Source organism: Trichoderma gamsii (assembly GCF_001481775.2).
Source record: "Trichoderma gamsii strain T6085 chromosome Unknown Scaffold_13.2, whole genome shotgun sequence".
NCBI classification, from domain to species: domain Eukaryota; kingdom Fungi; phylum Ascomycota; class Sordariomycetes; order Hypocreales; family Hypocreaceae; genus Trichoderma; species Trichoderma gamsii.
The window spans coordinates 729,387-756,994 of NW_020171350.1; the positions used below are offsets into that span (position 1 = coordinate 729,387).

At 46.9% G+C, this 27,608-nt stretch overlaps 9 protein-coding genes across 9 annotated transcripts; 6 read left to right on the forward strand and 3 right to left on the reverse strand.

The window, feature by feature from the left end:
* Positions 1–11: 11 nt before the first annotated feature.
* On the forward strand, positions 12–4,425 carry TGAM01_v204659 (hypothetical protein; the record flags this gene model as incomplete). Its single annotated transcript, XM_018804444.1, has 6 exons — positions 12–156; positions 441–1,046; positions 1,093–1,321; positions 1,554–1,587; positions 2,478–2,770; positions 2,820–4,425. 6 exons carry the CDS (start codon positions 12–14, stop codon positions 4,423–4,425), a joined length of 2,913 nt encoding a protein of 970 aa, XP_018662257.1.
* Positions 4,426–5,099: 674 nt separating this feature from the next.
* On the forward strand, positions 5,100–8,100 carry TGAM01_v204660 (hypothetical protein; the record flags this gene model as incomplete). The annotated part of the gene is made up of 5 exons (XM_024549481.1): positions 5,100–6,041; positions 6,411–6,674; positions 6,730–6,874; positions 6,938–7,482; positions 7,546–8,100. 5 exons carry the CDS (start codon positions 5,100–5,102, stop codon positions 8,098–8,100), a joined length of 2,451 nt encoding a protein of 816 aa, XP_024405821.1.
* A 1,154-nt stretch (positions 8,101–9,254) lies between these two features.
* Positions 9,255–9,791, forward strand: TGAM01_v204661 (hypothetical protein; the record flags this gene model as incomplete). The annotated part of the gene is made up of 2 exons (XM_018804442.1): positions 9,255–9,417; positions 9,475–9,791. The coding sequence occupies 2 exons, from the start codon at positions 9,255–9,257 to the stop codon at positions 9,789–9,791; spliced, it is 480 nt and encodes a 159-aa protein (XP_018662255.1).
* Positions 9,792–10,223: 432 nt separating this feature from the next.
* Positions 10,224–13,166, reverse strand: TGAM01_v204662 (nitrate nonutilizer-3; the record flags this gene model as incomplete). The annotated part of the gene is made up of 1 exon (XM_018804441.2): positions 10,224–13,166. One exon carries the CDS (start codon positions 13,164–13,166, stop codon positions 10,224–10,226), a length of 2,943 nt encoding a protein of 980 aa, XP_018662254.2.
* Positions 13,167–14,374: 1,208 nt separating this feature from the next.
* Positions 14,375–17,725, forward strand: TGAM01_v204663 (nitrite reductase; the record flags this gene model as incomplete). Its single annotated transcript, XM_018804440.1, has 1 exon — positions 14,375–17,725. The coding sequence occupies one exon, from the start codon at positions 14,375–14,377 to the stop codon at positions 17,723–17,725; it is 3,351 nt and encodes a 1,116-aa protein (XP_018662253.1).
* A 1,203-nt stretch (positions 17,726–18,928) lies between these two features.
* On the forward strand, positions 18,929–20,671 carry TGAM01_v204664 (nitrite transporter; the record flags this gene model as incomplete). The annotated part of the gene is made up of 1 exon (XM_018804439.1): positions 18,929–20,671. One exon carries the CDS (start codon positions 18,929–18,931, stop codon positions 20,669–20,671), a length of 1,743 nt encoding a protein of 580 aa, XP_018662252.1.
* Positions 20,672–22,317: 1,646 nt separating this feature from the next.
* Positions 22,318–22,818, forward strand: TGAM01_v204665 (hypothetical protein; the record flags this gene model as incomplete). Its single annotated transcript, XM_018804438.1, has 1 exon — positions 22,318–22,818. One exon carries the CDS (start codon positions 22,318–22,320, stop codon positions 22,816–22,818), a length of 501 nt encoding a protein of 166 aa, XP_018662251.1.
* A 179-nt stretch (positions 22,819–22,997) lies between these two features.
* Positions 22,998–24,868, reverse strand: TGAM01_v204666 (hypothetical protein; the record flags this gene model as incomplete). The annotated part of the gene is made up of 5 exons (XM_024549482.1): positions 22,998–23,547; positions 23,609–23,686; positions 23,894–24,400; positions 24,467–24,484; positions 24,576–24,868. 5 exons carry the CDS (start codon positions 24,866–24,868, stop codon positions 22,998–23,000), a joined length of 1,446 nt encoding a protein of 481 aa, XP_024405822.1.
* Positions 24,869–25,507: 639 nt separating this feature from the next.
* Positions 25,508–27,232, reverse strand: TGAM01_v204667 (pyruvate decarboxylase; the record flags this gene model as incomplete). The annotated part of the gene is made up of 1 exon (XM_018804436.1): positions 25,508–27,232. One exon carries the CDS (start codon positions 27,230–27,232, stop codon positions 25,508–25,510), a length of 1,725 nt encoding a protein of 574 aa, XP_018662249.1.
* Positions 27,233–27,608: the final 376 nt, after the last annotated feature.

The window sequence follows — 27,608 nt, forward strand, 5'->3', positions numbered from 1 at the left end:
CATCCACCACCATGGTTTCAATTCTGTGGCTTGCCTTGAGCCTGATCTCTGCCAGCGCTTCGCCAGTACTGGAGCAGCGAGCAGATAACACGGCAATTGTAAACCTTGCAGCGTCCCGTGGACCCTCAAAACATGCTGCGTCTGGCTTTATCTATGGTATTCCAGATAATAGCGGGCAAATACCATCCCACTTGTTAGCTAGTTCTTTCCTTGCATTCCACTCCGTGCTTTGTGACTAACAATCGCGAACGCCAGTTGGACTGACCTTGATATACGGGGTTGCCGCACTGGGGGGGCTCAGCTTGGCGCTCCCAATCGTGGTTGGACATGGGGACTAGGAGAATACCGCGGGCGATTTCAGTCTTCACTCTCCAATTATCACGCCTGTCGTAAGTATAACGCCGAAGTAAGCTGGTTGGCGCATGATATCTGGGGAACAGACAATACCAATACCAGCAGTGTTTGGCCTGGTGACAACGGCAAATGGGATGACTACGACAATTTTGTCCGCCAACTCTTGAATGATCTATATACAAACAATGCCATTAACGGTACAAATTACGAGATATGGAATGAACCTGACATCAGTATATTTTGGAAGGGCAAAGGGGGCATGCAGCAATGGATTGATCTCTATATCCGGACTCATAAGCTCATTCGTTCAGATTCAAGGTTCAACAGCATGAAGATTGTTGGTCCCAGCTTGGCCTATCGCCCACAAGCGACGAATGTGTGGTGGACACAATGGTTGCGTCAAGTGGCTGGCAATAACACGATTCCCGACCAGTATACCTATCATCTGGAAGGGAGTGAGACCGATACCACCAATGATCCGAGTTACACAAATGCGAGTCTTTCGGCACTTCTAAAGACATATAATGCTCCGCAGAGACAGGTCAACGTCAACGAGTACGCTCAATACAAAGAAATGGTTCCTGGATCGTATATTTGGTGGATTGCCGGACTGGAACGCTTTGATTTCATCGGGTTGTTAGGAAATTGGCAGGGCGGAACAGTTTTACATGATCTTTTTGCCAATCTCATCAGTAAGGCGCCTCTACACCAAATGTCTTTCTGTACGACAATTAGTAGAGTTTGCTAAAAGAGAACCCACAGCGAAGAAAGCCGACCCAAAGAATTACGCAGCCACAGACTACGCACCAGCACCGGGCTATTGGGTCTATCGTTACTACGCCACTAATATGACTGGCCACAGAGCGACAATTGAGAGATCTGGTGATACACACCTAGATGTATATGCCACCATCGGACAGGACCGCGTGCGACTAATGGTTGGCACAAAGCTACAGAGCGGAACTTGGTATGTGACTCTGAATGGATTGACGTCTGTTGGGAAACCAGCATCTGGATCTCTCTCTATCAGTACATGGGAGTTTGATGGAAGCAACCCGCTTTCAGTTCAAGCGGCGCCTATTTTTCGGAATACGGTCGCACACTCGTATAGTGCCGGATCTTTGACTTTTCCCATATATCAAACTGACACCGTTGCGGGTTGGGCATTCGAATTTGATCTTTGACATAACATTAAATAGCATTTTGAGATTTATCAAGAAAGTCACATTCGCCGTAATACAAGTATTTATATTCTGCTAATAGACCCATATAGAGCAGTGAAATCTGCTATTTCGTATATGCATGTAGATATCGTATCAGCTTGGGTCCTTGTCGTGGTGATATAAGTATACCGAACGTCATTACATAAACCGCAACAATTCCATTAAGTCACGCTGTTGCAGTGACTTGAAAATGAAATTTTCCCCACTCAATGAATAATATTCTCAGTTGCGAAGATTGGGGTAAATGGTGTAGCGCTGCCGTTGGGAAGGCAGAGTGGGCACAGTTAACGTAACAGTGGACTATATCCAGTGTAATCAAGTGCCGGAAATGTTTGTCTGTGACATGATTTTACTCAATTCAGGCACAAATCTTAACGCTAAATAGCCTGGAGTCAATAGACGCTAGGTGTGGCATCATCTGTATCCACGATCCACCGGAGCTGCCGCATGGAGCATCGACATTCCCCAGACTTAGCAGGGGTCCACCGGGATTCTAAACGGCATATGCTTAAGCCTGCCATGGTCAAGCTTTTGAACAACATTGACGGTGGAATTAATTCTAAGAGGAAGCTTTGAATCAGAACAGAAGAGAAAAAAGAAGACTGCTCGGAAGTAAATAACGCGAACTGATGGTGTAGTATTCTCCAGCACAGGCCCAAAACAGTGGAAGCAAAAGTACTAGCTGCGTTTTACAAAGCCGCGGTCGTTGAATAAAGCACATCGAGTGCCCTGTCGGCTTCAATCTGCCTAAATATTAACGCTTCAATGCGCATCACCAGACTCGTCAACATGTCACATCCTCAGTCTACATTCGAAAATACTTCATTTTTCGGAGAGACCATTCTTTCGCGACGAAGACATCTAATTGCCAGCGTTACACTACACGCACAATTACAACAGCTTAAGCAGACGGGAAGATACGACTGCTTTAAGCTCAAATGGCATCCGATTTATGATGACAAGTCCATGTGGCCGGTTCCCTTTCACCTATTCTGGGATAGTGACGTCGCAAAATGGATTGAGAGCGCCTGTTACTTTCTCCAGAGGGAACATGATGCCAGTATTGACCTTGCCGTCCGAGAATTAGTTGACATGATACGCAGCGCTCAGCAATCTGACGGATATATCAACGTGCACTATACAGTTGTTGAGCCCCAAAAGAGGTGGTCAAACCTTCGCGACATGCACGAATTGTTAGTCTTCTCCAATGGACCGACCTGCACGAGCTAATCCGATAGTTAGGTACAATGCAGGTCATCTCATTGAAGCGGCCCTCGCGCACCACAAGTGCTACCAAAACACTCGCCTCTTGGACCCCATCCTCAAATATGTGTCCTTGATTCATAGCACATTTGGGGGTGGCAAAAGTCAATTGCATGCATATCCCGGCCATCCGGAGATTGAGATGGCTTTGCTAAGACTCTATACGGTCACCAAGTCTCAAGAGGCCTACGAACTAGCTCAATATTTCCTTCAAGAGCGGGGAAATCCGTCTGGCCAGCACGGAATGCATTACTTTGACTGGGAAGCCCAGCAAAGACAAGAAAATCCGTACACTCGGCCCAACACGTATCCCGAAAAGGATTCTCACTGGTACTGCCAAGCTCACAAGCCTATCTTGGAGCAGGAAACAATCGAAGGACACTCTGTACGTGCAGTGTATTTGCTCACAGCTATGGCTGATATGGTCCAACTGCACCATACAGGTTACAAGGCTTTGAGTAACCCTGATGACTGGATGGAAGCCGTATGTCGATTGTGGGCCAACATGGTGAACAAGAAAATGTACGTGACCGGCGGGATTGGCGCAATTAAACAATGGGAGGGCTTTGGGTATGATTATTTTCTACCCACCGGCACTAATGAAGGCGGTTGCTACGCAGAGACGTGCGCCTCAATTGGCGTCATGATGCTGGCAGAGAGATTACTTTCTTTTGACCTCGACTCACGGTACTCAGACGTCATGGAGCTGTGTCTTTACAATAACATAATGAACGCAATGAGTCTTGATGGGAAACAATTCACCTACGTTAACCAGCTAGCAAGCTCTGATACTGATAAGAGCATACGCAAGGACTGGTTTTGGTGCGCATGCTGTCCGCCCAATTTGACTAGACTATTTGGCAGCCTTGGAGGCTACATCTGGCACGTTCAAGAGAGCGAAACAGGGGTTGCGATAAATATCCATCTCTACACGAGTGCTAATCTGTCATATACCACGGCATCGTTGGAAACAGTCACTTTGCAGCAGACTTCAAATTGGCCGGGGGATGGCCATGTCGCTCTCGAGCTGTCTTCGGAATCTCGGAACGTTACAATTCGACTTCGTTTACCATCTTGGTGCCAGGGACAATTTAAAATGACACCAGTCCCGGCTTCAGATGACTTTGTAATCGACAAAGGTTATTTGACTTTGCGTCCTAGCTACACGAATGTTAACAAAAGATTTTCCATCACCATTGGAGGATTTGAGCCGCGTTACATCTCGCCGCACCCTTATACGGGTCAGAACGTGCTTGGGATCGCACGTGGTCCGATCGTCTATTGTATGGAAGATGTTGATAACCCGTGGCAGCATAATCACTTCCGTGACGTTGCTCTCAAGAAAAGCGAGCCCATATCGGAAGAAGCAAAATCCATGCCGAACGGAGAGGTCTATCTTGAGCTACGTACAAAATGTTGGCTTGCGAATGAGGATGTGTCTGCGCGCATTGATGGGCCAATATTTGATGCTTCGATTGGCGATGATAAATTAGAAAGGAGCGGCATTTTTATACCTTATTATTTAAGAGCCAACAGAGGTGGAAATGGAGAGATGCGGGTGTTGCTACGCCGAGAGGAAGAGTGACTTTTCGGTCCGTTACGAGGAAGGTACTAGACAACGCAATAATTGAAATGGAGTTTGCAGACAATTCTGCTTTAAACACATCTGGCATCGTCGGCCAATGCCCACCAAGTGGCTACACAGTTGGCCTAAGCCGAGCCAACGTTTATAGATCAGAATTTACTATTCCAGACTACTTTGCAATAGAGAACAACTCAGTTATGCTTAGAGGCGACGGCGAACGTGATTGGCGCGCATGTAAACGCTGAACTGAATTTCGTGGTACTAAGTGGCAATCCGTACACGGGCCTGTGGGGAAATGCTAAACCCCAGATTTTATGCTAAAGCGGCTATTTGTATCCTCGTTCCAGTGACAAGCAAGTCTTCTGACTTGCCATCTCAAGTAAAAAGAAAAGAAAGAAAAGAAAAGAAAAGAGTCACAGAATTCTCTATCGTGGATCTTGAGCTGATACCATTATCAAGACAATGCAAGACCCTGCAGCTCATTGCGCCTCGAATATGGATGGTAGAAAACTTCAGTGCCCAGAATGTCATCGTCGCTTCATCCGGCCAGAGCACATGAGGCGGCATCTTCGCAATCATGATGCCTCGAAGCGATACACTTGTCATGTTTGTAACAAACAATTCGCTAGAAGGTATTGCCTCCCTTATTCCAGTTTTTTTTTTGTCTGTTCAACATGTACTGTGCTGATATTGCTCTCAGTGATATTTTATCCAAGCACCGATCAGCGCATGCTGCTGACTCGACAGAGGTTCCTGTTCAACCTCTTTCAAATGGCTCCGTACCACGCAAATCCCGAGCCTGCAATGCTTGCGCAAAAGCGAGAGAAAAGTGCACCAAGGAACTACCATGTATGCGATGTTCTCGTAGGTTCCTGGATTGTGTATACCCGGGAAGCCAACAGCAAGATAGCTTCGACCACCACTCTTTTGGAGAAATCACCAGCACATCGAAATCACCCCATGCCGAGAATGTTTCTGTCGCCGATCTAGTATCCTCGGGTGCTCTACAAGAGAACTTACAAGACATCAACGATAATGGCCATAATCTGACTGCCCTGATGTTTGATCAAACCCATAGCCAGCCAGATAAAGCTTCCGATTCATCCACTAGGCGGTATACTACCGCAGGTCAGACTGCCCCATGGACACCAATATCTGGCTCTCCAACCTCTGATAATCAACTTTCGAGCATTTTAGCACCTGGCCATTCTGGATCTGCTCTGTGGCCATTCCGGAATGATGGGCTTCAGTCGGGCGCAGAGGCCTTTGGCCAGCCAATCAATTGGCTACCCTTTGACGAAACGATTGACCTGAATTTAGGACCTACGCTAGACGGAACGGTTCTTCTTTCACCTTTTGACGATGCGCAATGGCTTTCCATCAATTCTAGCACTATAGCGAATGGATTGCTGGAAGGGCAATCATGGAACTTGGACATTCCCCCTCTAGCACATATCGATGACAAGATTTCCAACGGTGCTTCACGAAATGCGTCCATAGCCGACATCTCCTCAGCAAAAGGCTCATTTTTCTCGAGTTACAAACGGGGAGACTTATATGCAACAAGCTCTAACGGTGCGCGAAATGCTTGTTCAACCCGTGCGAAGCGCGATGATGTATTTCCAGACATTGAAAGAATAGGCCCACTCGATGACAGTATCTGCGATCCTTCGATAACGATTTCTGAGCTCACATATAACACTATTCTTCAACATTATGAAAACATCTCTCCTCAAATGCAGTCGCATTTGCCTTGTTTTGAGACGCAAAACTTTCCGCCATTATCTTTGTTGAACCTTTTTGTAAAACTGTACTGGAAATGTTTTGATCCAATCCTCCCGTTTGTTCACTTGGCGTCTTTGGACGTGAACAAATCAATTGTGTTGACAATCGCAATGGCTGCGGTTGGCTCACACTATTTTCGATCACAGGAACTAACAACCTGTTCCTCACCGCTTCATGAATTCTGCAGACGTTTGTTACAGCAAGATTCTGAGCGCTCGGAAGAGCAGATGACCGATTTGCCAGGGTTACAGGCCCGAATATTGAATCATGTTGGGATCTTTTATTCCGAGTCCAAGGAGCCCAGTTCAGCTGTGAGAAGTATGTGGAGCTTTACCCTGTCATTAATAAACTCGCAAAGCCATAAACATCTTCTGGAGTATCGTGACCATAAAGCGCTGAAGCCTAATGGTTGGGACGAATGGGTTGAGGCTGAAAGCTGGCGCCGTCTATATTTTACGGGCCGTGTATGAATGCTCCTACCTTCTTATGTATAGTCTCAATCACTGAAGCTATCAACAGGTTCTTAACTCTATGATGGCCTATCACTTCAACTTTGATATCGATCAAAGTGGTGGGGCCGCTGCCGACTTTGCCCTGCCTCAGGAAAAGTTATGGCAGGCCCAGACTCGCCATGACTGGTTCGGGTTAATTACAAAAACAGAACGTACGGTGTATTCTGCTGAATAATCCACTCATACCTATAAGACGACAACTAACGCAGATATAGGAAACCCATCACTCTCCGAAGCTACAAACGAGCTATTTCAAGCCAAGTCAGTTCGTCCCAATCTTGGCGAGTTCTCACACTGTATCATTCTACACGAGGTATATAATGAGATTGCGAAAGTAACTACATACCACAGTCGGCAGCTAGCATCATGGACTCCAACCTCCGAAAGCAGAAGCGTATTCCCGGTGTCCTCCTCTGAATCGTTGAACCTGAGGGTTCGGAAACTTACAGTCTTGGGCCATTCTGTACAGCACTCGAATGCTGTATCCGACTGGAGAAATGCCGCCCTTGATGGTGTTGACGTTTTACACTGGGCCGCAAACGCAAAGATAGCATCCCTTTCCGGAGCGGAGCATCCAATGGTTCTACACCTTCACTACTCTCGAATAGTGCTCCTCGTGCCACGTGTGGCATTAATAGCAATTGGGGAATCAGTGTTGCCAATGTTAAATGATAATGAGGCTGGTTTTCGACGTAGTCATTCTCAAAAGGCGATACAAGCGGCTGAGAATATCATTCGTGAATGGACACAAAGGGATGGTGTAGGTCTCAAATATCGGCAATTAATCCCCAGTTAGCCCTGTTTACTGAAATATTGTTTCTAGTCTAAGGCCAGATTAGCGGTCATCCATGGCGGCTGCGTCTTTTGGCACATCCGACGATATTCAAGAGCAGCGTTTTACGAACCTCTTTCTATTTTCTATGCAACCTTGGCGCTCTGGGCATATGGATTCTACACGCCCAGAAAGAAAAGCTCCGTAGGGTATGGACCAACTAGTCCCCCGGGACGAATCCCCTCTCACAACGGCATTGTCTCCGGGGGGGAAGAGTTGGATTGCGATAGCCCGGAATCAAGTGCACAGCCACCACTCAGGCAGCATGCCCACTCGCGGGATGGCGACCTCACATTTATACGTCTAGATCGGCCGAATGATGACGAAATGGTCCAATTGTTTGTGAGTTCCAGTCAAACTTCAAGAATGAGCGCCCTCGTAAGTGGGGTGGGTGACATTTGTGGTCCCGAAGGCCCGGCCCTGGTTTTGAAGGAGGGCAGAGCCATGTTGGGCGCTATTCCGCAAACCTGGATCCAAGGAAGCCATTATATGGACATACTCCTTGCTTTAGAAGTGGCAACGAGGAATCGATTATCGAGGGGCTGATTTGTATAAGGTGGCGCCGGCTATAACAAACATTGGAAGAAAGAAGTGAGACACAGATTTAAGAATAATAACCAGAAGTACTTTCACCTGGGAAACTACATCTATGCAGCCCTGGTCTAGGTATAGCTTAGATATCTGTTCATAATTGGAATATGCCTATGAGCCTACATATTGAGGTAAATCAACGGCATGGCGGTTTGTCATCTATTTCATGGGATGTCTTTGATGAGGATGGGCCACAAGACTGGGATTATCTTGATGATGGCCCAATCACTGCAGGGACATCGCCAGCGACAGTGATTACGCCTACTACCATTCTGACTGAGCCTTCCCAGCCGCTCACGAGCTTCGAGCATATAGAAGGCTGATGTATCTCGATGCGACGTCTTTTCACAGGCTATTTAATCTGTAGCTCTACAATCATCTTACTTACGCTCATCGTTTGGCTGCGGTAAAAATTTTCACGTTAGCTTAATGAAATATATGTTCAACTGGCCTAGTCTGCTACATGTTCCATGCTGGGCGAAATTATACACAGTATGCTTCGCTTCATTCCACATGCAAGGACTAGAGAAAGACCTATATTCTGCAAGAATATTTTTTTGTAGAAAGAAGCTTAGCGAAGCAATAAATTAGATAAGTTATCCACATGTGTCAAAGGATCTATGTCATCTCTCATAATTTTAGGAGTAATATCAGCGCAACACTTATCATTTTCCATAGTTTATAGGCTGTAAACGTAGTGTATTGAGACACTTTGGCGCCACAGTGGATATGGGATAAGCGATAAGCCGCCCAACGCCATACAGTCAAGTGTTACACTAGAAAGCATTTGTTGCTTTGGTCTTGAATCCATAGCTCTGCATTCACTGGAGAAAAGGAAGCCATCATAGTGCGTATAAAAGGTTTGGGTAGCGCTTACGAGGTAAGACTGCCATCTCTCCTATAGCAAGTCATTTAGGACTTAATTTCCCTGCATCTTCACTAAAGCAACTCAAAAAGTGCCTGGATCTGTTCTCGCGTGCGTCTAAAAATACATCAAGAGGAGTAAACAAATAATAGATAAGCTCTATATTCTGCGGGCATATTACCACAATTCCTATAGGTGCTGCGATAGTGACTCTTTCGGCTACTTTCCAAGCTCTATATCAATAATGGGACAAGTAGCATCTGTACCGACGGATAAAAGTCGAAGGTTGAAAGTAATAGATGCTGGATTCTCCAGAACTGGAACATTGTCCTACACATACGCCCTTGAATTACTTCTTGACGGACCAGTGCACCATACAGCTACCCAGCTTTTTAATCGAGAAGATGGTGAGCACAACTTACTCTTCCATTTGAAGCTTATATAGACGGGCTAACATGGCTTAGCCTACTGCAAGAAATGGAATCAAATATATCGATATCGGCGTGCAGGCAAGCGTACTCAATTGCTTGAAGCGCTGGATGATGCTTTTTCAGGGTTTGTTGGCGCAACCGATGTGACCGCCATTGACTTCATTCCAGAGCTCATGGAGCTATATCCAGATGCAAAATTCGTGCTTGTCACACGCCCTTCAGCAGCTTGGTGGAAAAGCTTCAAGACAGTGTCCGACAACGCAGGCAGCAAAATAATGGGCTATGTCACCATGCCATTGCCCGGTGTCCGATGGTTCATTGACACAGCGCGAGGGTTCTTTGAAGCGTGAGACGCCCTTCTCCAGCACTACCCTACCAGGTGTGTTTAATTGATGAACTAATGGTTTCACAGAGCTGAAGATAGGACCGGATACAAATGCAACCCACTCTGGATTGAGCAACACAACGAATATGTGCGTAAAACGGTTCCAAAGGAGCGCTTACTTGAGGTGGAACTGGGATCCGGATGGGAGCCACTGTGCAAGTTTCTGGATAAAAGAATCCCAAATCAGCCATTTCCGCATGTCAATGAGGCTGCAGCAAGAGATAGGTTTACGAGGAAAATACTGCAAAAAGCAGCCACGGCTTGGCTTGGAATATTTGTGGCCATTGGGTGTACTGCTTTTTTAGGTCGGCAATTTTTTAAGCGGTAATGAACTGTTAATTTTCGATACAAAACAGAATAATAAAGGGCGTCGCGCAAGTGGTATTTAAATCAACTACTAGAAAGTTATCACATCTTCCTCAACGTTCCACCCAAGCTTTTCTAATCCTACAGAAACATTCGCTTCCATCGCGGGGGGACCACAAACTAACGCCAACGTATCCTTATGGTCTACACCAGCCAGAGGAAAAGATGCTGGCGGTAGGTGATTTTGGAGACATTCTAGATCCACATATCCTCTTCCCATTGCCCACTCCTCTCTTATCGCATTAGAACTCAACACATGCCATATATGCAGCTTCCCTTCCATCTGACGTGAGAGTTCGTCAAGCTCCTCGCGAATCAGGATGTCTTTCTCCTCTCGATTACCATAGATAAGCCATACTTCTACCGACTTGCGACGGTCAGAAGCTGAAGAGGCTGAGTACTCGTCTGCTATGGCTTTGAGGGTGGACCAGATTGGAGTAATTCCACTGCCGCCTGCAACCAAAGCGAGCTTATTAATGGCGCGAACACGATTATTAGGCTTGCATTGAACTCGCCCATTACCGATATATGTAAAATGACCTATAGGCCCTTTTATTTCGACCGTCAATGCATCCGCTTCTGCATCAATTGCCATGTCTTCGAGCAACATGGTCATTTGACCCCCAGCAAATACAGTTTGGGGTTGCGTCGAATTGTTGGAAGGGAAATACACTTTGATGAGAAGCTCGATGAAGCCACGTTGGGAACTGCAGCTATACGGAGTGTATGCTCGTTGCACAGTCTTAACTTTCCCGTTTGCTTTGTCAACTTTCTTTGCGCGCAAGTAAACGTGGTGGCCCACTGGTAAGCCGAGGATCTGGTCTTCGTGAGGCAAGGCGAAACGAAAGATTCGTGAATCGTGAGAAATAGCTCTCGTGTGTACTAAGCGAATCTTCTTCCATACTTTTGAATCGAGAAACGGTCTAGATGGATCATCTTGGCTCTCAGATTTTGGTGACAGACTTGTTGGCGGCGATGCGCGTTGTTCCAGCTTCCCGATATGGTAATCTTTCAACAATTTCTTAGCATCCATAGAGTGAATAGCCAGAAAGTCTTCGGTGGCATCCTCGCCAGCAGCTAGACGAATGGATTGCTCTCCACCAGGGTGCGACGTAAGGAAACCTGTCCCATCATATACATGGCCCTCGACGACGAACCAAGGAGACGGACCCTCTCCATCAGCATGCTCGGCAAACTGAGATGCCGTAACGATTGTTGCTGCTTTATCCGGATTGATCATCACGCTCTTGGTATCTTCACCCGCTTCATTTCTTTGAGATGTAACCGGAGTTGCTGTGGTGGAACCAAATGATGGACCAGTAAACAAATTGTTCTGCTTGAGGCAAGGATGTCTTGGATCTGCTCCAGCCTCATTCATACGCTGCATCCAGCCGCCGTTGGCATTACCTGGCACAGTTGGATGCTCAAATCGAAGAGTTCGGCCGCCATTCTCCTTGTATAAGGCGACGCGAAACCACCAAGAATTCATCATCGACGTGGCAGTCCAATACATGTCTCGCGGCATAATGCTCAGAGCTTCATCCATTGCGCGCACGGCAATGAATCCGGCATCACGATCTACCAGCAGTGACTTGACATCAACTTCAAGCTTCCAAAAACACCAAGAAAAACTCATATCAGTCATGGTCAGATCAAGAGACCCGTAGTAAGGATGGTTCCCTATAGGGTGCATGCGGTAGAGGTCCTCGGGGTATTTTATATCACAGAGATTCCAAGTCTCTCCATCGTCAAGCGTCACCTCGACGCGGGTTATACGTCGCCCACCACCAGTGTACGCATATCCTTCTATGGGTAGAATCTGCGTCATGGAAGTATCCGATGCCAGCTGAACTGTATCGTTGTGGGATGGTGAACAGATTGCCGCATTGACATTGAGTTCATTGATGATGTATTTTGGGTCGTACCACCACTTGTCTTCCTTTCTCGCCTGGTCGGCAGTCACTGTAGTGGGGAGAAGCTTGTTGTCGAAAAAATGCAAATGGTGCTGACTCTCACGGTCCGACACCTCGATTCGTTGGAGCCATTTTACCATTCGCCCACCAATCTGGCCCGGGACCACTAATCTGAGAGGATAACCGTGATCAGGTAGAAGATCCTCGCCATTGAGGCCCCAAGATATGAGCATGCCCTTGCTTCGATCCAACGCCCAGCTGAGCCTCTGAGATGTACCATATTTGCCTTTGGGAAGCTCGTCTGCGCCTTCGAAGATGACATGACGCGCACGTCCAGGAATATGTTGATCGCCGGAGGGATATGAAGATAAAAGAGGATTCTTAGGCTTGCAGTAATCGAGAATGTCGGCTAGATAGACGCCTGTAAAGAGACCGGTAGACACACCCGCTGCACCCCAATTGAACCCAAGCCCTTTGAGAACCATATTCTGCTCCTTACGACGGTTGCCAGCACATACCAGAGTGACAGGTAACGTGACAACTTGGAATTTGTCTTTGAGCTCTTGAATCGAAAATTCTATCTCTTTCTCGACAAGGCCGTGGATACGTAGCTTCCATTCCTGCGCTTGCTTGATGCTGACACGTGGAGTATCTCCATGACTGCGAACATAGAAGAGGTTTTGGGGAGTAAGAAATCCAGCATCGAACAACGCGGATAAAGGGGCCTCTACGTTGTACGGATGTTTCCCCGTAAGTCGAATCATGCGGCTGTCTCGTGCAATCCAATGATCTGGAGTTTGAGAATCGGTGGATAATAACTGTATAGCTTCGGTTCTCGGGATGGGAGGCAGTGAAGCAAAGCTATGGCATGATGCAGAAGGATCCAACGGACCCTCACACACCTCACACACTTTTTGAACTGACTCTGGCTTTGCCTTTAGTCTTGGACTGCGTGATTCTGGCGTTCCTGGAGATGATGGCTCAGGTGATGATGGAAGCGAAGACGGCCACTCCTCCCCACTCTCGGAGCCGGTGTCTGATGTCAATTGACTTGAAGCCATCATGGGTACGGTGTATTAAACAGATGAGAATTACTCGGTCAGAGACCAAAGGTCAATAACTCTCAGCAATGATACAATTTTCAAATGTTCGAAGAAAGACAGCGCACTGATATGATAACGTCTAACAGGAATCCCTCATGTACCAATTTTTGGAACAGAGAGTGGAAAGAAGAAGGCGCAGGCGCATCAATGACTATCCCGAAAGCCGGAGATGCTATTTCATGTCGTCAAGGTAATTCTCGAAAGACTCATACCTCATCTCAGTGAGATTCTCACATCATACGAACCGCTCTACATCCATCCAACAATGATTTCTACAGCGCTCTCCAGCTGTTACTGGATCTACAACACGCGATTTGCTGCAACATCTGAAAGTTTAGCCTAAGGTCACCCCAGGAGTACCGACTAATGCAAGGAAGGGGGCGCTTAATACGCTAAAGGCTCCATGGCCAATAAGTGCCCAGCGATAACGTCCCAGCTAGTTGCTTGCTTATTCTCGTAGCTTCCGATTTGCCTGTTCTCTATCAACGACCAGGTCTGATATCGTACATATGGAGTTTTTCTCTTGTTTCTTTGGAGTGCGCGTAAGCATACCGGATGCTTGATATTCGCTCCTTAAATCGCTATCTCGATTGAGCTTCTCCGCGGAGATGTTAGCGCGATGGTTCGGAGATTCAACATGCCAGATAAGTTAGGTCGTGAAAGTGTCCCAGAGACCGATAACAGTACGGCACCCTTGAATGGACTAGGGGCATTAACTTTCTTAATATTGTGTATATCTCTTATCTGAACTACTGCTTTACAGATACCACTGAGATTTAGGTAACCATCTATCTCCTCAGGCGTATTGCCTATCTTGTACGATGACATCTCCACAGTATCACTCTTGTAAGCAATAGGACTCTTTTAAGCAACACGTATGACGCTGGATTCAATTTTGAACTTCTCCGAGGAAATGGCCAATATGACAATATTATCAGGCATTGCTTCAGAATAATAAACCTATCTTGGTATGCGTAAGTCCTCGGAGCGTCAGTGGCCTCTCGTCGGGTCTCTCGACATTCAAGTATGTTCGCTGCTCAGTAGTGAAAAAGCTTAAACAGCTGCTTTTTATACTTCGTGATAGCACTAAACTATTACATGAGATCAGAAACCTACGCTCGTTAGAGTCTCATGTGTCTGTAACATTCCCAAGATCGAAGCACATGATGAATACTGCGGCTGCCGATATGCGCCCAGAGTCAGCAGCCATCCAGCCAAGGCATAAAAAACGTGCCGCCGTGATCGGCCTTGGTATGGTTGGTATTTCTTTCATCGAAAAGCTTTTGAAGTACGACTTGGATAGTGGACGCGACGAATGGGAGGTTACTGTCTTTGGCGAGGAGCCGTATGTCGCCTATAACCGTGTTGGCCTTACGCAGTACTTCACGAATCGCTCAACTGAAAGTCTATACCTCAACCCTCTGGAGTGGTATTCATCACATTCCAAAGGGAAGCTTACATATCATACTTCGGATCTTGTTATCACGATTGATTCTCACGCAAAATGTCTCAAAACGGCCAGCGGGCAACAGTTCCACTATGATGAGTGTATCCTAGCTACAGGTTCTGATGCTGCCTTACCGCCCTATATCTCACCGCAACAATTCAAAAACGCTAGAGGTTGTTTTGTGTACCGAACAATAAAAGACCTCGACAATATTATCGACTATGCCGTCAGTGCCCCCGCCGTTATTGGGCGCCGCATTCGCAAGGCAGCTGTAATTGGTGGTGGCCTTCTCGGCTTAGAAGCTGCCAAGGCTCTTCTAGATCTTGAAGAAGTCGATCAAGTGGTCTTAGTGGAGAGAAATCGTTGGGTGCTTAGTCGACAACTTGACCAGGAAGGCGGTTCGCTGGTACTGGAGAAGATTAAATCTCTCGGCGTTGAGGTTTTGATCCAGGCCCGAGTTCAAAACCTCCTATGGGACAGCGAGAAAAGGCTCTCTGGCCTACTTCTTCAAGGGCAAGATGGGTCACCGGACCAACAATACGACGTCGACATGGTTGTGTTTGCCGTCGGAATTAAACCTCGAGATGATCTCGCCAAAGGCACTTCCATAGACACAGCCAACCACAATGGCGGTTTCATTGTCGACAACCAGCTTCGTACAAACTTGCCCCATATATACGCTATTGGAGAGTGTGCCAATTTCCTTGGAGAAACATTTGGTCTGATAGCTCCTGGTATCGAAATGGCCGATATTCTCGCCTTCAATCTGACGGAAGGGCCTTATCACAGCAAGAGGGAGATGAAGTCTCCCAACATCAGTACAAAGCTCAAGCTTATGGGTGTGGATGTTGCCTCATTTGGTGATTTCTTTGCAGACCAAGGCAAGATCAGCAAACCACTACCAGGAGCTACCGGCGCCCATGCGGCTCGCAAGGCTCAGACAACACCTCCCACGCCAGAGGACATAAAGAAAAAGGTCAAAGCACTCATTTACCGAGATCCATTCTCAGATGTCTACAAGAAATACATTTTCACCGCAGATGGCAAATACATCTTGGGAGGCATGATGGTTGGCGAGGTCAAAGACTACGTCAAGCTCGTTGCCCTGTGCAATGCAAGCAAGCCCATCGAGAAGCCCCCAGCCGAGTTTATCATTGGAGCTGCAAAAGAGGGCGAAGAAGAAGGCGATGATTTGCCTCATGATACTCAAGTCTGCAGCTGTCATAATGTCAGTAAGGGGGACATTGTGGAGTGTGTAAAGTCCGGCGGTATTCGCTCTTTTGGAGAGATGAAATCTTCGACAAAGTGCGGCATGGGCTGCGGAGGCTGTGTGCCCTTGGCCACTAGCATTTTCAACCGAGCACTCAAAGACGCTGGTGTCGAAATCTCCAACCACATTTGTAAGGACTTCGCTTACTCGCGCCAAGAATTATACCAAATCGCCAAGTTCAGAAAACTCAAGGATTTCGTGGCAGTGATGCGTGCCGCTGGCAAGAAGTCCGATAGTCTTGGCTGCGAAGTTTGCAGGCCAGCGATCGGCTCCATCTTGAGCTCTTTGTACAACGAGAACATTATGAAGCCTTCGCTGCGCCAAACGCAAGACACAAATGATCGCTATCTTGCCAATGTGCAGCGGGATGGGAGTTATTCTGTTGTTCCACGTCTTCCTGCGGGTGAAATCACTCCAATGGGGCTCAAGGTTATTGGAGAAGTTGCAGACAAGTATGGACTTTACACAAAGATCACAGGCGGCCAACGTATCGACATGTTTGGCGCCAAGAAACAGGACCTCCCACAAATCTGGGAGTTGCTTATCAATGCCGGCTTTGAGAGCGGCCATGCCTATGGTAAGGCACTACGCACAGTCAAATCCTGTGTCGGCAATACATGGTGTCGATTCGGGGTGGGCGACTCAGTTGGTCTTGCGGTGGAAATCGAGAACCGGTATAAGGGCCTTCGAGCTCCCCACAAATTCAAGGGCGGTGTATCTGGATGTGTAAGAGAATGTGCCGAGGCCCAAGGCAAGGATTTTGGTCTCATCGCCACGCCCAAAGGCTGGAATGTCTTTGTGGGAGGAAACGGAGGCGCAAAGCCTCGCCATGCTGAACTGCTTGCCGAGGATGTAACACGACGGCAAGCGATCAAGATCTTGGACCGATTTCTTATGTTCTACATCCAATCAGCAGACAAACTCGAGCGAACAGCTCGCTGGATTGAGAGATACCCGGGCGGTCTCAAAGGCATCAAGGAGGTCATCGTTGACGACAGACTTGGCATATGCGCCGACCTAGAAAAGGAGATGGAGGTACTCGTTGGCCTTTATCATTGTGAATGGACGAATGTTGTCAATAATCCGGATCGTCGGAAAGATTTCAAGCAGTTTGCCAATACAGACGAGACGCAGACGTCATCAGAACACATCATGGAGCGGGCCCAAAAGCGTCCCGCAGATTGGCCTGAAGACAGCTCTCCACTTCACTTCAGCTTGCTAGATATCGCAAAAGATGCGAAGTGGGCATGGCGATCTGTCTGCAAACTTTCAGAACTGAACCGCCAGAGTGATGCACCGACATCGGTCGCTGTCAAATACGGTGAAGTTCAGTTGGCTGTGTGGAACATTCCGGGTCGTGGCTTGCGCGCATCACAAAACATGTGCCCGCATAAGAAGGCTTTTGTGCTAGCAGATGGCTTAGTAGGCGAAGATGAAAAAGGCAGAGAATATGTGTCTTGTCCACTACATAAGCGGAATTTCCTGCTGAACCCCAACGCGGCTGAAGGCGGCGGGAGCTGCTCAGACGTCGACTACTCAATCATGACTTTTGAGGTCAAGGCAGATGAGACTAACAACGAGATACTCATCTACCTTCCTCCTACAGAAGCACTTGACGCCGTACTGTCAACAACAAAATGGATGTTACGGAAAGCAGATGAAGAGCTGAAAGCGTTGGCAAAGGATGCAGAGCCAGCAATAGAGATTGCAGAACCACTACCTCCTAGCAAGATGAGAGGCCAGCCGCCACACTTGGCTTCTCGTCAGACATGTGGAGGCAGCGGTGCACTTGACTGGTAGAAGTAGCCAATAGATCGTAAATGGTGTTTTTATACACGTCTATTTTAAACCACTTAATTGTATTCTTTGCTGTAACAGATATCGTTTATATTAGAATAAACACAGTGAATCAAAATGGATTTTTCTTTAAAAAAATCTCAATTCAAGATATACCCATATTTTCGAGTTTCATTTCCATCGTGTTAACTTTCTCACTGCCTTGCTGTCAACCTCCATTACGTTACATATTGAATCCCAATGCTTGGACATCCAAGGTTTCTTCGTACGCTTACCAGAGCTATTTGCCATTTCAGTAGTCCCTTGTCGCCTTATCTTTTGCTCCATCTCGCCAAAATAAACACAAATAGACTTGTCTATACTAAGAATCCGCTACCGCCATTGGGCTCTAGCTCTCGCTCTAAAGCCCGCATTACTTTCCTATTTCACTTTCTTGCTAGCCTATCAAACCAATTTTCCTTATCAGCAATACTACTAATATCCTTTCGCCTCTCTCCTCGGAGAATGTCAAATCTTCCTGTAAAGAAGCTGTAGAGTGATTTTACCATTATGCCTTAGAGCCTCTTAGGGCAGCGGAGATCATAATGTGATATAGGCAGAATACAGCAGAGTATGTAGTAGAAAGAGTTGTTTTTATCTCATCTCATGTTTTAGCTAACGAGTTCCTGAGTTTGAATTTTGCATCTCCGGTTGTGTTATCTCTGTATTAACCTCGGGAGATAAGCTCAACTCATGATATCATTTCGTTATCGTCTTCACTCTCTATCTTAACTGAAATCTGTACAGAGCTGCAACAAAGTGTTGATAGTGTTAGGCTTTTTGATTCCGTAGAACACCAGTATAGGTTTAGAATGCAATGAAAGGGACGTGTGACTTAGTATATTTCATACAATGTTACACAACTGCTGACATTCTGGCATTCAATTTCGTCCCCCTTCAATATTTCCAGAAAAACGATTTAAATTTTGTGTTTTCCTCTGTGATACAATATCTCAGCAGCTAATGTTAGTTTCTCTATCTCCTTTCTTACCTGAATCCGTGTTAACCTTTTGCCGCATGATAGTTCTTCTGCTTCTGTGCAAATCGTTAGACGTCTTCGATACGGTCTCTAGAACCTTCCGTATATTCCCTGCTACTTCTCAGTATCATCGTTAGCCGCTATATTTGACGAGAATACTAGCTCAGAACTCGGGCGTAGGGGAAAAAATGGTTTCCAGCACATCAAAATATGCCGCCCAGGATGATATAAAGGCCTTTAAAGACTCAAAAGAGGCAGCTACTAGTTTCTCCCCGTCTATCAGCAGTGGATCAAATCATGGAATATTCTTTATTCAACCAGACGGCGTCAATACCGGCATACTAAAGGAACATCACAGGACAGAGCAGGATACTTGTACGGGCAAACACACGTTTCGACTGTCTTCACTGTGGCGGCGAGCCGAAGTCAATCCTCTCAATGGAAAAAGCCTTACATTTCCTCTCTTTCGGATTTGGGACGACTTCTACTGCAAAGCCTTTTGGCTAGCTACACTGGGGTTTTTTGTAGCTTTCCTTTCTTGGTTTGCTTTTTCCCCACTGGTGCCCGAGGTAGTGAAAGCGGATCTCAGCCTTACTCAAGATCAAGTCACCAATTCCAACCTAGCCTCTCTTGGTGGCACAGCTCTGGTACGCCTTATTGCTGGTCCTGCATGCGATAAATTTGGGCCACGAAAGGTTTTGGCTTCTCTACTCATTCTAGGAGCTATTCCGTCCGGCCTAGCGGCGCTTGTAACCAACATTGAAGGCTTAGAGGCAGTGCGATTTTTCATCTCCATTCTTGGTGGCAGCTTTGTTCCAACCCAGGCCTATACCACCACATTCTTTGACAAGTCAATTGTTGGCACGGCTAATGCCTTCTCGGGTGGTTGGGGCAACTTGGGCGGTGGAGCGACAGTTGCTGTGATGATCGGGCTATACCAACGCTATATTAAGGCTGGCTTCAGCCCTCACATTTCGTGGCGTCTATGCTTTGTCACAGTGCCTGTCCCGTGCCTACTGCTTACCGCTGTCATGATTCTACTGTTTGGTCGAGATCACCCCGGTGGGAAATGGTCAGCGCGCCACCAACTCCAAGACTCACCCACCAGGAAAGATCATATCATCGACGAGGACGGCGTCCAACAACAAAATATGTTGGGAGATCCCGAAAAGGCCCTCGCTCAAAGCTCAATGAACTCCAAGTCAGTGGGTACGAGCTTCAGTGAGCGGTCGCCGGTCACCAATGTGGATACTGCGCAGTCGGAACCACTGACCTTTGCGACATTACTAGAGATCCTTTCCGACCTTCGTGTATGGTCTTGTGCTCTATGCTACCTGCTAACATTTGGCCTTGAGACAGCGATGGACGCAGCGCTTCCCGGCTTGATCAATACCCTATTTGCGAGCGAGTCATTCGGATCCGTGGATGCCGCCTATGCAGCATCCACCTACGGCCTAATGAACTTGTTTGCTCGGCCACTCGGTGGAATTATGTCAGACGTGCTTTACGCTCGGTTTGGGCTACGTGCTAAAATGTACTGGCTCTTAGCCACCGCTGCATCTCAGGGAATCGCCATGGTTGGCTTGGGGGTCTACATAAACAAAAATAGTGCAACCATAGGCGGTGTTATTGGCTTTATTGTCGTGATTGCAATCACTGGTTTCTCGGCCAATGGCGCCTGTTACTCGATATATGGCCACTGGCGACCAAAAAACGTCGGCGTTGTTGCAGGCATCGTTGGAGCTAGCGGCAACATAGGCGGGTTATTTTATACCCTAATATTCAAGTACAGACCAGGAATTCGTCTTTCTCCATCTGAAAGTCATCCCCGGGGCTACAACTCGCTGGGAGAAAAGTTTTGGATTGCAGGGTTGCTCAATGCGGTCGTTGTAGTACCACTTCTACTTGTACCGATAGGCGATGCCGTATAGGTAGGCGTTGAATAGATAGATAGGCATGCACCAAAAGAACAGACTGTTAACAAATGCACTATTGGGCTTTTTGCATGTGATACTGTCTGTAGGCCAGTATGTTACCCCATATTGACCGGATCAAGCAGTAAACAAAGTCGAAGCATTTGATAAGCAAACATGAAAAATAGCGCTGGTTGGGCTTGACGGATACAAACGTTTTTGACCCTAATATTCTGATTTATCTTTCAATTTAAGATACTAAATGATTAGTAACGGAATCCTTCTCTTCGAAAAATGCCCTCAGCTACAGAGATACATAAAATCGCGATGGGTCGTCCTCCAAGATCATCTCGTAAGTACTCGTCCCTATAATAGAACGGCCACGCAACGAGATCGTCGAAATAGATCAAGTGAAAGCTGCATGCATTTAAATTCGACGCGCTTGACTATCCAGTATTGAAATGCTATTCAGCAAATGCTTCTTCCTTACGCACAAAGTTCAGCAAATGATGTTACGGATTAAAAAGACGGGCAGCCCACGTGTCGCTTATATTAAGCCCGTCATTGGAATGTAACGTCATTGGCGGCAAGTCCTTTTGCCTAATCGTAGAACATGTGGCCTAAGGTAACCCACACGTAGCAAATATGAACCGGATGTATAGATCTAGTACGATAATAAAAAATTCCTACGCCGTAACCTAGGGCTGGTATTTCCAGAGTGCACACGGTAGCTCAATCACAACGACCGATATCACAGAATCAGTGTTTCAATTAGATATAGAATAGCGATGGCATTCACATTGTTTTTATTTAGGGGGCAACTTGATTGTCTAAGCCCTGGCGAGATTCCAAATAGCGCATAGAGGCACATCAGGTAAGTTGGTGTCGATCAAAGCCGCGTTGCACAGAGTAAGATATTGTTACACACGGCCTAAGCCCCGATTTTCGACCAGAATAGGCAGTTAATAATAGAAGAATACCACACAAGAGATGATCCTTCAGAAAACCAGCAAGGATGTGAGATTTACAAGCTTTGGAATGAAACATAAATATTACATGCCAGCCTGCTGGAGGGAAAACCCCATTCCTGCCACAATGCTTATAACGCCACAGAGCATGATAAACGGTCGATTTCCCAGGTTATTAGTCTTGGTGCTATATTTGTAGCACATGTTTGCGTACAATTCTCCTGGTATAACTTTGGCCGCCTATGTCCCGACAACTCAACGACGAGTCTATTATAATTGCGCCCCCGCCATGGACTTTAAAAGTGGACGTTTATACGGCACCCTTCTGGATCTCTGCTTCTCAAGCTCAAGATTTCCCATTTGATATTGCTTACTCGCCGCTCGAGTTATCATCTCAATTTGCTGATCTTGAGAGCAGCCGTCCTGTCGGAGGGGTTGGTGGAATCCAAGTCATTAGGTACAAGGAAACTCCAGTTGGCCCGTATGATGAGCTCGTCATCATCCCAGGAAAATTCGAATGGACCAAGCAAGATTCCAACGATGAGTGTACGAGTGGCCACTCTTATAAGGCCACTCGATTATACGTCTCGCAGAAACATACCTGTTTCAATGGCAGAACTAGTAAGTTGACCTGTACCTGGTCTTCATATTTGACGGCTGCATAACGCAACTGGCTCCATGATTACACAATCCAATATGACAAAGATCCCTAATCAGCATATATTAGATTGGAATATTCCAAAGCATTTGGCTCGTTTCGACTGGGAAGAAGCGCCTGACAAGTCGCTGACTGTACGAGTGTATCCTTACGACACCTCCAATGATAAGACCGAAGCAACTGTCAGCCCCACGCCGTTTTTCCAGGCAACGATGAAACGCATTCCGCTCATACCATCATTCCCATTCTCGAGTAAATGGCTCAGCCACATCGGAATCGATCTTGAATGTGTTCACCCACCGCTCCCCGAGGGTCGAGGGAGCCAGGGTGAGCTCCCGGGCACGAAATCTTGGTGTGCCTTTACGCCAGCTTTCAGCGGAAAAGCTGTAGGCTTGATGACGTTCGACATGAAGCAATACTTTGAGGATGATAAAAAGGGATCTCAAAGGAATGAAAACTTCTGGCCTGGGCTGGGCAGGCGGCGTGTTGGGGTAGCGATGGAAAATGCTACCTTAGTGCTTGATAGTAGAGAAATTTGATGCATGGCTTTCGTGGCACGAATGCCTTTATCCGAACAATTCATCAATTACTCACAGCTACTAACGTAAATCACAGTTTCTGATCTCATTCGGCCGCCGACGTTCAATATTTAATGTCAAAGTTGTCTTCATACATACTAACGCCAATTTTAAGTTATATGATAATATAGATGGCGGCATTAGTCTCTTTTTAGCCCAACCATTCCAATCTTCCGCAGCCCGCAGGCACCAATCACACACGCCAAACCCATCCAGGTAAAAGCAGCCCAGAAGCTCGCACGATACCCGGACATGAGTGCATCTGGGGAGTTTTTGTCATGTATTTTAGAGCGGTCTGTGATGGAGGCTGCAATAACGGCCATGATAGTCAGACCAACTGAAGTGCCGAATTGAGCAACTGTGTTGAAAACAGCTCCTGCTAATGCCTGCATGCGGGCTGGAAATACCTCAGACACAACAAGTAAACCGACAGTGAAGAGTATATCTGCGCTGACTGGAGAAACCAGCTGGGCGAAGAACGCATTGAACCAATACGGCTGGTGTATACTTATGGTCGCCATCAGTAGCGGTGCCCCGGCGCTCAGTATCATGGATACGAGGAGAAGGTAAAAAGCAGGAACTCTGTGAATCAGTAAACCAGTTGAAACCTGTACTAGCGCCCCTACGATGAGACTCGGGAGGATACGCAAGGATGCCTGAAGCGCAGAGAGTTGCTGGACGTTTTGAAAGCTGCAAACTATTAGTAGAGACTCAATGACCACATGTTCCATCTCCGAACGCGAAAACTTACAACAGACTGCAGAAAAACTCCATGGCGTTGACAACAGCGTAAGAGAAAATAACCAAGAGGCATACGGTGGTGAATGTTCTATTATTCCATAGCGAATTGGGAATCAGGGTTGGCTTTTCCCGCTTTTCTTGCCGCCGCTGCCAAAGTATAAATGATGGGATAAGCAGTACACCCACAGTAAGCGCTGCGATATTTCCTGGGATTGCAATATTGTGCACTCCGCTCGACATCACCCTAAGAAGGTCATTAGGGCTGGCCAAAACATCTTGAAGGGACGAGTCTTACCCAAGGACATAAGAGAGGAGTGCTAGAGAGGCGGAAGATAGGATTGCACCAATCCAGTCAACGTCTCTCCGCAGCCTCAACAAGACTGTGCCTTCAATCTTTTCATCCACCGGCAATGCCCACAAGCTGATGAAGAACAGAGCTATTGTTAAGCCGCCGCATATATACCATCCCACTCTCCACCCCGCTGTATCCTGAAGCACTCCGCCGAGGACCAAGCCAAGAGAAAAACCGATGGGCTGCACAAAACCCAAGCAAGAAAATCCAATATTTCGCTGGCGGCCGCTGGTCGTAATGCTAGCAACAATGGCAACAGAAGTCGGGAGACAAAGTGACACAGCGATGCCTTGAAAGGCACGGAACATGATCAACTCGATGCCAGTTCTAGCAACGGCGCATGCTATGATGAAGCAGCCGACCAAGAAGCAGCCCATTGTATTGACAATACGATTGCCAACAACGTCTGCGATGGACCCGGCGATGATTAAACAAGATCCGCTCGCCAACCTGGGATTCATCAGCACTCTAATCTATGGGCTCGAAGTCTGTACACTGAAAGGCTGAACGACTTACGTATATACAGATGACGGCCTGGAAAAGTGTTAGCAGAGCGTTCAAACTTAGCCCATACTTTATATCTCATAACGAAACTTGATATTCTCGGAGACTGTATTGTTCTTACCATGCAATCAGATAGTCCGGCAACCCAATCTCCACTGCCATACGTGGAAGGCCAATGGTTAAGAGGCCAGTACTTAGGCTACTTAAGAAACTCACTGTTGAAAGCGTCGCAATAGCAGTTATAGTTCGCTGCTTTGATAAAGCATGGGCCGGCCTTTCCACCACTGCAGGCAGCATTGAGATAACCTCGATTCTGGCTGCTTCTTCTATCGGCCCAGGGTAGATTGTGTCGGCTGGAGAAGGCAGTTCTGAGCCACTTAACCTCGTAAGGCATATCTCGTTTGTCTGTGACATTTTGGGCTTGAGTTCGAATTACAACGTCTTGCCTCTTGCAATATTCACTGCTCAAGCTCAAATTATGGATGGATAATAATTTGGACAAACCGCCTCTCTTTTGGCTGACGGTCGTCTGGCATTTGGGCTATTTACGTGACTACATCTTCTCCACAATATGTACTTACTAGTCAGCGCATAGGGCGTCGCGGATGAAACAAGCGTGTAGGCCCTTCAAGAGCAACAATGGCTGTAGGCGCCATGAATGTTATTGATAAATAAATACATGTTTAGATACGCTTTCGAGATTCGAATAATGAATAATGCTTGGGTGGAAAACCTTGGTAGTGCGGAGAAAGCCAAGATGCATGTGGCAGAGCGATAGCCGCAGCCAGAGCCCTATTTACAGTGACTAGCAGAGGCTCTAGCAGGTGCTACCCAAACGAACCTGAGAGCTAAATACGATGGAAACTTCAAACCAATGTAATAAACTGACATTTTGGTTAATGCTTTTGGCACGCCTTCGCACTGTATATCCAATTACCAGGCGTGCCCGTATATCATAGGATGAGGTTTTATTAGGGTAGTTGTTTTGATCAACAATCTCTATTATATCTGCCTTTAGCGTAAAATATATTTTTGTATTTTCTTTATTTAGATTCAATTCTTCAGCTCCCGTTCAATCTGCATTTCCAACACTTTCTGCAGTTGTCCGACAGGAGCGTCCTCTCGTTCCATAATCACCTCAAACATAGACAATCCCTTGGTATCTTCGGCCTTGTACCTCTCAAGGATAGTACTCAGTTCAGACCATGTTTTGGCAGAAGCAGTATATGTGTCTTTGGGTGCACCAAAAAAGCTTGGGGCTTCAAGGTAGCGCCATCTTGCAACGTCATTGTATCCTTGCTTTCTTCCGTGTATGAATCTCTCAATAGAGTAACCATCGTTATTAATCAACACAATGACTACGTCAAGATTGTGCTTAATCATAGTTGACATCTCCTGAACCGTCATCTGGAAGCTGCCATCGCCAATAAAAAGAATCGTCTTGGCTGCGTTGATGTTATGCCATTTCGAAGCAGCAATGAGCTCCTTCTGGGCAAGGGCAGCACCCTGAGCGGCCGGAAGCATGTAACCGATAGATAACCAAGTGACATGGCTGAATACACGGCAGTGCTTTTGCATAGGCATCTCGCGAACGCCGAAACCAGGTGTGCCTGTTTCACCCATAACAATATCGCCAGGCTGAATCAGATTGCCCAAGACTTTCCATACTTTATCTTGCTTGATAATATCGTCCGCTGGGATTGATGATGGTGCAAGAAGCTCATATCTGGGTAAGTCGGGCGTTGACCTATACGCCGTGATCTTTGACATGTTAAGCTTTTTGAGGAGGCGAGAAAGGACCAGCTTGGGAGATACGTCCCGGTAAAACTCTGGACCTATCTTGACTCCAGAAATGGTGAACTCGATGGTCTCTTTGCTCTGCGGAATGCTGTTCCACATGTAAGTATTGGTGCCACTGTAGTGAGGACCAAAGCAGAGAGCCAAGTCGGTCTCTGTCACGAAATCGTGCACAGCTTTGGCTCCAAACTTTCCTTGGTAGACACCAATGAAGTTGGGATCTGTTTCGTCTAGCAATCCTTTGCCAAAGGGGGACGCTATAGTTGGCCACTTCGTGATTGATACGAACTGCTGCACCTCCTCCACGATGCGAAGAGGCCTGCTCTCACCATCCATATAAATGACAGGCCGCTTAGCGGCTTCAATTTTGCTGATAATCTTGAGAATGACGTCGTCCAAGTTGTGAGTAGGCTGCGGCTCCGGGATCACGATTGGCGTTTGCAATCTGTCTCCAGAAACAAAAGCGTCTACCATATCGACAGGAAGCTCCAGATACACCGGTCGACAGTGTAGGAGACACTGAATCAAGATATTATCGACTTGGTCGGCGCTAGTCAAGGGATCCCAAAGTCGAGTCTGCGCGACGGTGACTTGTGCATGCATTTGTGAAAATCGCTTAAATTCACCATCGTTCAAGGTGTGATGCACCCTGATTCGTTCCTCCTGGATCTGTCGGGCCGGAATTCCCACGATATGCACAACGGGTGCAAACTCAGCATAGGCGCCTGCGATGGCATTGATCGCTGATAGCTCTCCAACGCCAAAGGTTGTCACAATGGCACCAAGTCCTTTTATCCTGGAGTATCCATCGGCGGCATATGCAGCATTGAGCTCGTTGGCGTTGCCAACCCAGTTGAGGCCTGCGGGCTCCACATGGTCCAGCATCGTCAGGTTGAAGTCTCCAGGAACGCCATGGACAGACTCGACGCCGAGTTGGCGTAACCTAGTGAAGAGGTAGTGTGCAAGCTTTACAGGAGCCATGATTGGAGGGGGAAAAAAAGAAAAGATATGGTGAAGTAAACAAGGAGAAGAAAGAAAAAAAGAAGTTGCAAAACTCAGACGATGCGGCTATTAAATTCTTCAGATTGTGATGGGTGGCTGCATCTGGAAGTCGACCATGCATATACGATTATACGCTATTGAGGGTCTATATATATCAGCCTAACCCCTCGCCTCGGTAAAGATCCACAGTGGCTGTCGCGTGAGTACAACGCGGGGAAAAGGGCGCGCGGATGTGCAGTGTTAATCGTACATACTAATGCCGTTGTGTTCCGCATGATGTATTCCAAATACCTATAAACGAATACACGACGCCGCAACAGTCTGAATAGAGCAATGTAGAACCCCCGAGTTTCTT